General features: G+C 53.2%; 2 protein-coding genes across 2 annotated transcripts; both read left to right on the forward strand.

The window, feature by feature from the left end:
• Positions 1 to 1204: 1204 nt before the first annotated feature.
• On the forward strand, positions 1205 to 3618 carry LOC130578500 (alpha-1-acid glycoprotein 2-like). The gene is made up of 6 exons (XM_057374624.1): positions 1205 to 1468; positions 2117 to 2259; positions 2472 to 2542; positions 2811 to 2918; positions 3098 to 3198; positions 3390 to 3618. Exons 1-6 carry the CDS (start codon positions 1220 to 1222, stop codon positions 3450 to 3452), a joined length of 735 nt encoding a protein of 244 aa, XP_057230607.1. The 5' UTR covers positions 1205 to 1219; the 3' UTR covers positions 3453 to 3618.
• A 777-nt stretch (positions 3619 to 4395) lies between these two features.
• LOC130578509 (alpha-1-acid glycoprotein-like) lies at positions 4396 to 9261 on the forward strand. Its single transcript, XM_057374639.1, has 6 exons — positions 4396 to 4599; positions 5087 to 5226; positions 5853 to 5926; positions 6615 to 6725; positions 7453 to 7556; positions 9023 to 9261. The coding sequence occupies exons 1-6, from the start codon at positions 4495 to 4497 to the stop codon at positions 9134 to 9136; spliced, it is 648 nt and encodes a 215-aa protein (XP_057230622.1). The 5' UTR covers positions 4396 to 4494; the 3' UTR covers positions 9137 to 9261.
• Positions 9262 to 10910: the final 1649 nt, after the last annotated feature.

Below are 10910 nucleotides of genomic sequence, written 5' to 3' on the forward strand. Positions count from 1 at the left end.
GGACTGGAGAATGCTTTTCTTTTTTTCTTCTTCATAGGAAACTAAGCAGGCAATATCCCATTTCCTAGGGGTTCCCCCAAGTGATCTGAGGAGCCAAATCTTCACCCCAAAATTTCCTCTCCTACTGATCCTTGTGTGACCTTCCCAACCCTCAGCACGTAAAGTAATGCCAAATGCACAAGGTTGGGATCCCAGTGGCTCCCAAATGCTGATGTGGGAACATCCATGTTCCCACCCTGCCATAGTGCTGGGGAGAAAGAGGGAAAGAAAGAGGAAAAAACAAAAAAAAGTAGGGGGGAAATGGGGTGGGGGGTAAGTGTGAGGGGGAAATGAAGGGGAGAAAAGGAAAAAAATGGGAAAGAAAAGGGCAAAAAGAGTGGGAGAAAGGGGTAAAGGCCAGGGGGAGAAAAAGAAAAGAGGTAAAGGGAAGAAAAGCAGGAAAGGTAAAGGGGAAGGGGGGAAAGCCCCAGYTGTGCTGCAGCAGAGGAGCTGCCCTGGCTGGTGCTGGTTGCGACAGGGGCAGCGGGAAAGGGCTGAGCTGTTTGCTCAGCCAGAGCTCTGCCCCTTCCCGGCACTGCTGGGCGATGGCACCAGCTCAGCCTTGGCACCAAAACCTGGCAACCTGGGGCTGCCTGGGGCTGCCTGGCCCTCCTGAGAGCCACAGCTCCTGAACCTGCTGCTCAAAACAAACGCGGTGATTAAATCAATCACCATGCTTAATTATGGTGTCAGCATTCGGGGGGCTGTAAGGCACTGTTAAATTGGGAGATTCTGCATTTGAAGAAGTTATAATTTGTGCTTTTTTTATTAAARCCTGAGCCCACTGTGCTGATGGGTTCCTCGTAGCCAAGGCCCCTTCCCCATGAATCCCCCATGGAATCCCCCACAAGAGCACGCATGAACCCCTGTGCCAGCCCCATATCCCAAAGGGAAACAAGGCCACTATGGACCAAAGCCCTTGGAGCTCCCATCCAGCCTTCTCCAGGGTTTATTTGCCCTGTGGAGCAAAGCCACATCCCAGTGCCCTCAGTGTCCCCAAGGTCTCCAAACACACCTGGAGCTGYGAGCATTTTGCAGGCACCCACAAAATTAATTGCAGTTTCTGAGAACAAAAGCCTGCATTGGTGAAGCGTTACATTGGTGGGAGATTTTTTTCCTCTTTTTAGGCTGGAGAAGCGAAGATTTTGCAAGATGAATTTCCTCCACCTGCTATTGCTTCATGCCTGAGCAAACAGCCCGGCAGTGGAACGGGCACACGTTGGTGCTGGGGATGTCCAGCATTGCTGGCAGCCCTATAAAAGGGACGGAGCTGAGCAAAGCCTGGCACAGCAGGAGCATCCTGCTGGACAGCCAGGAGATGTTGGCCACCCTCGCCCTCCTCCTGGGGCTGCCACTGGCCCTGGGCACCGAGCCCCCGAGCTGTGCCCCGCTCGTCCCGGTCACCTTGGACAACAGCACCGTCCCTCGGGTAAGCCCTGCCCTCATCCTCTCCTTTCCTAGCACCATCCCTGGTCCTTATGGACACAGGAGGTGCTTATGTGAGCTCAGTGTTGATCTCACTGCCTGGTTTTCCTGATAAAAAAAACAGACTGCTGCACAGGAGCACGGGGAAGGGGTGAAGCCTTGCAGCTCTGCACCCATAATCTCGTGAGCAGGMGTTTTGGGAGGCTCCTGCTCCCATCTTTCTATGCAGACCAGGCTGGGCAGCACCATCCCAGTGCCTCACCACTCTATTTTAAGTCCTTCAAGCGATGGTGACTCAGGTCACGAGTGTCCATCCCCAAACCCTTCACTGTATAAACAGTGTTTGGTCCCCCGGGAGCTTTTAATGGGATGAAAGCAATGAGAGCCTGGCATGGAGCAGGAGGAACACCACTGCAGAAAGAACTGGCCATGCTGGGAGCTGGAGCAGAGCCTCAGCAGAGAGGGGACAAAACCCAGAGATCCTCAGCAAGCCCAGCTCATGCCCAGGGCAGTCACCCACCGGGGTGCTCGAGGCTGTGGGACAGCAGGACACGGGACATGGGACACAGCATCTGCTTTCACTCACAGGGGCCCTGTGGGTGAACCTGGCACAGCCTCCCCCAACCTTCCCTCTCTCTGCTCCCCTCCACAGCTCCTGGGACAGTGGTTCTACATCGTGGGTGCCTCCAAGTACCCCCCTTACCTGGAGGAGCTGAAAGCAGTGACATACGCGGCTTTTTCCTTCTCTCCTGGCAGCCACGAGGATGAGCTCAACGTCACTGAAATCATGAGAATGTAAGGACAGGGATTCACCCCCTGACCTGGCTCCCCTGCCCCCAGGGGCATTTCTACCCTCTGGGGTCACCCTTTGGGCTGAGACAGCCACAAATCTGGGGCTGGACAGCAGCTATGCCACAGTTATTTAAGCTCTGCAGTCCTGATCAAGTTCCAAATCCCTCAGGTTTGCTTGGGGGGTATTTGCTACCTTTGACCTCTCTGCCCCACAGAAACGAGACGTGTGTGGTGAGGAACTCCAGCAAGGTGCTGGTGTTCCAGCAGAACTCCACCCTGATGCACGGTAAAGCCCCTGGGATGGGGTGGGGGGACTCAGCCATACCTGGGACCCTCCCCCTTCTGCCCCCCAGCACTCAGCACCCCGAGCCTTTCACATCTAAAATCATGTCTGGAGGTGGGAGGGAAACATTTCATCCAGCACATAACATGGGGATGGTAGTGCTGTGGGAGCAGAGTGATCCCCCTGGGATGGGTCTCAAATAAAAGGGGACAAGGCCCAGCACGRGGTGACTGTCACCACTGGGGGAATCTCACTGTCTCCATCCTCCCAGTGGAGGGAGATAAGCGRGAGGTTTCCATGGCCAGACTGATCCAGAGTGACAAGGACCTGCTGATCCTGAACCACATCAACAGCGACTTCCCATCTCTGAGCCTGTCAGGTGAGCAGATGCTTCCCCAGGGACAAATCCCCACCCTCAGAGGCAGGGCAAAAAGCCCCTTTTCACCTGACAAAGATGGGTTCAGGCAGTGAGCTCCCCATCTGCTCTGTGGGGACACCCAGGAGCAAAGCACCCCTAAAACTCCCCTTTTYCCACCCCCTTCTCCATTTCTGGGACAGCACGGACACCAAATGTGAGCAAGGAGCACATGGAGGAGTTCAAAGCCCAGCTGCATTGCCTGGGTTTCGCTGAGGAGGATGTGTTCTACACTTCCAGAGAGGTACAAACCCCTCCCCGGGGTGGGTAAGGCCCAGGCCAGGCTCTGTTTCCATTTGGGATGGGGTCTGGGGGGAATGCAAGCTTAGTTCCCCCATGCAGCTTCCCCTCTGTGCATCCCCACTCCTTTCCCCAACCATTCCTGGTGGTTTTGGGGTCAGGGGACACCAAAGGCCACTCTCCTCTCTCCCACAGCATACCTGTCTCCTTCCTGGGGAGAAAACGGGCAAAGGCAGCGCAGATCCACAGCTGGGGTAACCCCCATGGACCGGGTCAGCTGCTCCATCCTCATCCTCCTCCAGCCCCAGCCGGGCTCAGCACAGCCTCAGGATCTCCTATCCTGTCCATATTTCATTTTTTCCTCCTGGTTTACACACCMAATTTCACTGTTCTCAACCCAAAATAAATTCCTGTGTTACAACCACTTGGCTGCTCCTGCTTCATCCTCTCCGGGGCTACATCCCAACCATGGGACACTGGRACATGAGAGCCCTGACCCCACAGGGTGACACACAAGCCTGCCAATCCCCTCAAATCTCCCCCACAGTGACACTTTCAGCACCTGAACAATCCCACCCTCAGTTTTCAAGCCAAATCCCACAAAGCTCCATCTTCACCTGGGCTTTGCACAGGGTCACAGCAGGGCAGGGTGACAAAGGTGACACTGAACCTTCCCCGAGTGTCTCTGAGGAGGGGAAAGGAGAGAGGATGGAAAAAAAAACATCACCAGGGCCAGACCAAAGGGTTCAGGGAGGCTCTGCTGCCAGAGAGGAAAAGGCAAACAGAAATAATGCCAGAGAAACAAGTCCTGCCAGTCTGATACAGGGACAGCAGCAGGACAGGGAGCGTCAGGGAACTGCCGCAGGGGATGTGTCCAGCAGGACAGGGGTGACCTCTGASACCCACCAGCGCCACTTTTAAGTCCAGTTTTGGCAAGAAAAGCAAAAGCACCTTCTCTTCTCTTCWAAGCCCTCCTGGGTTTTGCCTGAGACTGGGGTGGGGGGCTCTGCACATCTCATTAGCAGGGCAAGAGGCGACTATAGCAGCTGCTCACGGGGGCAGTCATGGTTAAATTCAGGGTAGATTGAAGTTTGAAATGCGGTAACTGCATCACCAGCAGCCCACTCCTGTCAACACCTCTCACAGCGGCCAAATCCAAGGCCGGGGCAAGCGCCAAGCACGTGGCTGTCCCCCGGGCATCCGCTTGCGACAGCGGGGCAGATCCGACACACCCTGTCCCTCCCGGCAGAGCTATAGGAGCCGACAGCGGCCGTGTGTCCCTCACAGTGCTCGGACAGCCATGGGCACGGCRGGGATCGTGYTCATCCTCAGCCTGGCAGCGSTGCTGCCCGCGGCCGCCGAGCCGTGCGGAGCGCAGCGCCCGGACAGCAGCACGGCCACCAAGGTAGGAGCCACACGAGCCCCGGGTGCCCCACGCCTGCAGCGAGCTKGGGGTAAACTCTGCTGAGCCTCGCTGTGCCCTGGAAAAGGGAAAACCTGTCCTCATCCCCCTGCAACCCCGGCATATCKGCCAAGGTGCTCTGAGCGAGGCACCCGCAGCAAACGGGAAATGTTTGCTGTCCGAAACTCCTCGAATTAACCCCGTTTGCTCCGGTCCCAACAGCGACCTTGAAACAGGGCGGGTGGTGGGTATTTTTGAGTGTAAATCCCCCACAATAGCGCCGGGCTGTCCTGACCCTGTTTCCCAACCCCCACACCCAGATATTTATTCCACCCAGTTYATTTGCAAAGGTTTCACCTCCCTGCTGCAAATGCGAGAGGAAGAACTTGCACCACTATCAATTTTGCAACGGGGAGGGTGGAAATCTCCTTCCCAGAGCTCTTCCCGCAYATCCAGCAGCTGTCCCCAAGCTGTCCCTCTGTCCCCACAGCTGCTGGGAACATGGTTCTATGTGGCCGGGGCTGCCCAGTATCCCCCGCACCGAGTGGAGATGCTGCTCATCGATCACGCCTATCTGCATGTGGGACCCGGCGCCGGGCAGGAGCTGCTCATCTCCCACTACGTGGCCGTGTAAGATGCAGTCCCTGGGCTCTCAACCCATCCCCTCCCCGCTGCAGCCCCAAAATCTCTTAGCACAAGTCATGAGCACGGCTCCAGATTGGTTTAKCCAAAGGGAATCTCTCCTGCCTGCTCTGTGCATCCTTTACTTTCCTCCTCATCCCCTTTATTTACCCATTTATTTCAACAGACCCCAGGGCTGGGTGATTTTTGCAGGGCATGGGGGTCTCACAGGAAAGCATGGAGGATGCAGGCAAGGAGAAGACCATTCCACATGTCCTTGTGCCACAGCTGCTGATTCGGCCAGGCACCCAAAACTGTTTCCCCTGCAGGGGCAGATTTTCAGGGAACGATTTTTCCTGTGTTAACACAGGCAGCTCTTTGAGGTTTCAGTTATTTCAGGGTGGAAAACGTGTCACCACCAAGGAATGGGGGAGCAGTGGCAAGGCTGAGCCCATGAGCTGCCACTGGAGGTCAGGCAAATGCTCGAGAAACGCCTTGGTTTTAACAGTGAGGATAATTAAGAGGGGATAGAGGAGGTGGCAATTGCCCGGTGTGGGGTCAGGACCAAGGCCAAGGCTTTGCTGGTCCTTTCCAGACCATGGCATCATCTCCTTCCCATCTCTCTCTGTCTCCAGGGGGAATCAGTGTTTGACCAACAATCTCACCTACCTGGAAATCATCCCTGGTAACGCCACGCTGGTGAAGAACGGTGAGCAGCACGGGCAGGGTTATCACCCCGCACACGGTTTCACATGGATAGAGACACACAAAGGGTTCATGTCCGTGTTTTACATCACCTGATGCATTTTGCTCCTGAGTCTCCTTGCCTGTTTGAAGGCTCAGTGAGCTCCAAGGAGCTCCCCAAGCCTGGGGGCACCCTGGGTCACCTCATCACCCCAATCCTGGGGCACAGCAGGGATCACAGCCCCGCTGTCCAGCCACACTGAAACCCCACAGAGCAATGCTCCCATCCCTGCAGGAAAATACCGTCCTGTTTGTGGAGTTATTTCACAATCCCCTTGGGGAAAGGAGGGATCCTGGCAGGGTTTAGAGAGTTAATGAAGCCTCTCTCGTTCTTAATTGCATCCTCTTTGATGAGGAAATGGGGTGAGCCAATCTAGGGCAACCCGTGGGATACAGTTTGAGCATTCAGCACATTCCAACAGTGGGACAGGAACGGGGTGATTTTGGCTCCTTCACACCCCAGCCCCACTTTYAAGAAATGCAATTTATAAATTTATTAAGAGCAAAAAAAAAAAAATCACCCTATTTCAGAATATTTGTCCTGACCTGCTGTGGGTTGAATCCCAGGGACTGTTGACATTGCCCACAACTGGGCTGGAGTTTATTGCTGKTGCAGCACTGAAAATCTCAATACTGTGTCTTTTCTCTCCAAGTCAAGACCCATCAAACTGAGGGGATGCTGATGAACCTCAGCTCTGAAGATCTGTTGCTCGTCCAGTACCAAATGGAGAAGGAAAGGGTATATTTGGGGCAGTATCTCTACGGTAAGAAACTCCAYCCTAAAGTAATTTAAAGCTATCACAGAACAGCAACACGTGAACATGAAATTATCAACTGAAACCACGCAGCAACTTGATTTCACCAACAGTCAGTGACTTTTCTGAGACCAGTGCTCCAGGGGTCACAGGATTTACAAACCCCATTAAACCCACATCTCTTGGCAGAGCAGGAAAYAGCAAGTTAAAGGCTAAACCCACTTACACCATAAATATTCAAGGAACAGGAAGCAAATACAATTCAGCATCAATATCACTGTAAAATCTCARTATTTTCAAGCCAACCATGATGTTCCAGTACTTATCTCCCAGGACAGAGCACGTGGCTTTGCAGTGCCAAAGCTGATCAGATTTACCCACGACCCCATAAYGCAGCAGCTTTGACCCTGAGAAGGCTCCACATCACCCTGCCTGCAAAAGTTGTTTAAGAGATTTGGATAGAAAACTGTCTCCACACTCAGCCTCAGTCCCTCCTGACACCCCAGGATATCAGACCATCCTGTAACCCCTTTAAGCAGACAGGATCAGAGTTGTTTGGGAGAGGTTAAAACAAWTGATGGCCAAGGTTGGTTTTGTTGAGGTGTGTTCGCCATGGGGAGACCACATCCACAGCAGGAGCTGGTGGGAAGGGGAGGCAGCAAGGGCAGGGATGTGGCACAAAGGGCTGTGCTGAAGCCACCAGTCCATATTTAACACCTGACAAATCCTTCTCCAGCCCGGAACCGGAGCATAAGCAAAGCTGAGCAGGAGGAATTCGAGCAGCACGTGGAGTGCCTGGGGCTGACAGCAGAGCAGATCGTCTACGCGCCGTGGAAAACGGTACTGGGCACTCTGGGGGGACAGGGACAGCAAAGCCACCACAGCCCTGCACCAGGCAGGGGTGCAAGAGCACGGGCTGCACCCCCAGCTGCCAAACTGGGGTCTTGGAGAGACATTTTCAAAGTGGGGGAARTTGTTTAGGGGATTAAATAACCACGGGCTTGCTTCAATGGAGGTTTAAAATAGCAGCCCTAAGACAAATATATGCACCTGAGTATCTCCACTGGGAAACCTGGTAACAGCCTGACTACTCCTGCTGGGGGTAAAAATACCTAAAATAATATCTAAATATTACCTAAAGGTATTTCAGGGATTTTTGCCCTGATATTCCTGATTTTGCCTTGAAAGGCCTGATTTTACCCACCAGCAGGGACCAGCTGCCCCCAGGATTTGCCACAAAGGGCAGGAGACCCCAGGGATTTTTTCCTTCAGGTTTTCCACCAAAAACCAGGTTCAATCCTCACCTCTGCCACCTGATTTAAGCCATTTTATCCTGCAAATGACCCAGACCCTGAGTCAGTTTGACAGMGGCCCCCAATTGGAAAGTGAAAAACATCTTACCTTTTGCTGCTCTGTCCTGGTCATCTGCTCATCCACATCAGGAGAGTCTGAGTTTCCAGGGGTGCCCAAAACCCCACACCAAGGCATGGCTGGATCCAACATTRTCCCCAACTCTTATCCAGCCTCAAGAGGCTTCTTTTAAAACTGTGCCCCACAGRTTCAGGGGAACTGGGGGCAGAGGGTGTAGGGGACAGAGTGAAACCCTCAGAATGGGGTTGGGATTGGGGCAGGGTCAGGTCTCCTCTCCCATTTAGCAAACGAGCAGGACCTGGGAGGCCGAGCCCAGCTCCTCTACTTTAACTGCACAGAGCTGTGGATGGGGACTGCAGTGTCTGGATCACATTTAAATTTGGGTAAAAATTAGGAGAATAAGTCATGTGTGTGTGCTTACAAGCTCTGGTGCAATTGGGGCTGGCAGTTACTGGCCAAGGTAATCCACTGCACCTAAGGAGTAAAAAAAAAAACCAATTGAACAAACACAGAAAATGTGTTGGGGACCTTTGTCATCAGGCTGAAGGTGATGGATGTGAGCAGAGCACCAGAGCAGAYTCACAAATGTGTCAGCTGCAGGCATTGGCAGAACTGAGCCCATGCTGAGTGCCTGGGCAACACAAGCTTTTTATTTATTTTCCCCAAAATTTGAGCTCCCCCTTTCCTTCTGAGCTCACTTACTGAGCTCCAGCTTTGCCACTGGAGTTTGGTTTCCTCTTTCCAGCACAGGTGTGGGAAATGGGACCAGCAGGAGCTCAGCACTCGGACGAGCAGTGTCCGTGCCTGGGGCAGCACAGGCGAGCCCTGAGCATCCTTAAACTAAAAGGGGAAAGGAAAATACTYCTTTCTTCAGCAAATCCTCTCTTGTTGGTGCCCTGGCAGATTGGCTTACCCCGTTTTTGGTGTTTTGACAGGACGTGTGTCAGGAAGAGGCCGAGGGTGGCAAAGGCCCGCAGACGGAGCCCTCGGCTGCAGTCACAGCACCGCCTGCTCCRGGCACTCCCTGGCCTGGCAGCGCAGGGAACTGACCCCACCATGGGCAATAAACCTTTCCAAGWTTGATGCAATTTGGTGCCAAATTGTGTGAGAGCAGAGGGTTCTGCAGAGGGCTCGCAGATGGAAAATAAACACCCAACTGACCTGATGTGTCACTCAGCTGTGGGAGGAGTTGGGAAGAGACACCCTGGAGCTTGGAAAAAAGAGCTGTGCTGAAAAGCAGCGCTGCAATGCAGCAGTGAGAGAGRCCAACCAGAAGAGGGCAATCGTTAATTATTTTAAAAGAGCTAGCCAAGCATTTGAGGTGCAACAGATATATACAGGAGTCTGAAAACGTATCTTTAACTGTGCAGCCTGAGGAAGAGGGGCCTTAGCTGAAAGCAACCACCCAATTTTGACAGCATGYTGACTGCCAGGTAGCCCAGGTGGGACAGATATTGCTGCCCAAAGCCTTTGAACCATGCAAGAGCTCCCTGATAATGTCCATCCACAGCGTGGTTTGCACACAGGGTCTGACACTGATGAAWTGTCCTCCTGCCAGAGGGACAGGGTGCTAACCCCACCCAGCCTGGATTTTTAYTTTCCCCGAGAAAAGGTCATGTTTYCTCRTTTCCCAGCAAGCTCAGCACCCTGGAATGAGAAATGCCAGACTGACATTGCTCTCTGGGTCTCCAGTACACCCCTGCACTCACCAGGCACCCCACACAGCCCTTATCCCAGCCCCAAAGGGAGGACAGCACCACCACTGCCATTGTGAAAGTAGGTGAGTTTAACAAGAAACTGCTGCTGCTGCTGCGTGTCTGAAGAGTAATTCAGTCTCAGCTCTAACCTAGTAATTAAGCACTGAAAATATCTCTCTTCCTTAAAAAGGAARAAAAWKAGAAAAGCCAGAGGGAAGGCAGCAGCAAGCCCTGTGACTCCCTCTGCAGCTCCAGGGTGCTTTGTCTGTCCAGCTGCCTGTTCCAGAACAATTTCAGTGTTGAGCCTTTGGACTGACTCCCCTAGCAAAAATGAGTTTTACAAGAATCATTAATGTTGGAAAAGACCTCCAAGGYTGAGTCCAGCCTTTGCCCAATCYCCATCTTGTCAACCAGAACAGAGCCCTGAGTGCCAGCTCGAGTCATTCCTGGGACACCCGCAGGGATGGGGACTCTGCTACCTCACTGGGCAGCCCATTCTAATGCTTGACAAGTATTTCTGTGAAGAAATTCCTCCTGATATCCAATCTGAACATCCTGAGGTACATCTCTTGTCTTGTCCTTTGTTCCCTGGGGGCAGAGCCCAATCCCCAGCTGGCTGCCCCCTCCTGTCAGGGAGTTGTGGAGAGTCAAAAGGTCTCCCCTGAGATTCCTTTTCTGCAGGATAAGAAGTTCAGCCCATTGCCTCCACGTCTGGAGGCACAGGTACCCAGCCAGCCCTTGCTTCAGACACCTCTTTATCAGCTGGTGATGTGAAACACAACTCCCCCACCTCTCTAGAGGACAGGGGGGCTGTGGGGATGCTGGCAGCAGCCTCCAGTGCTGCAATCCAAGAGCCCATCTCAGCTGACACCAGTGGAGAGCTGTGGCTCAGATTACAAAAACCCAGACTTTATGAGTATATTTATAGCTGAATAAAAGCCTTGAATTACAGTAGGAAGCAACAAAGCCCGTCTGGCCCCCACAGCAAGTTTTGTTAACCAAATCAGAGGCCACTTGCACTACCAGCTTTGGTTCCTGAATGACCTTCAAGGGTAGCTCATGGCTGGGCTTGTTATTCACAGAAAAACTTGAACAAAGCCTTTCTGCTGAAAGCTGTCTAAGCCAG

This window comes from Malurus melanocephalus, unplaced genomic scaffold (genome assembly GCF_030028575.1).
Source record: "Malurus melanocephalus ecotype Western Australia unplaced genomic scaffold, MMel_1.1 scaffold_230, whole genome shotgun sequence".
Lineage (NCBI taxonomy): Eukaryota > Metazoa > Chordata > Aves > Passeriformes > Maluridae > Malurus > Malurus melanocephalus.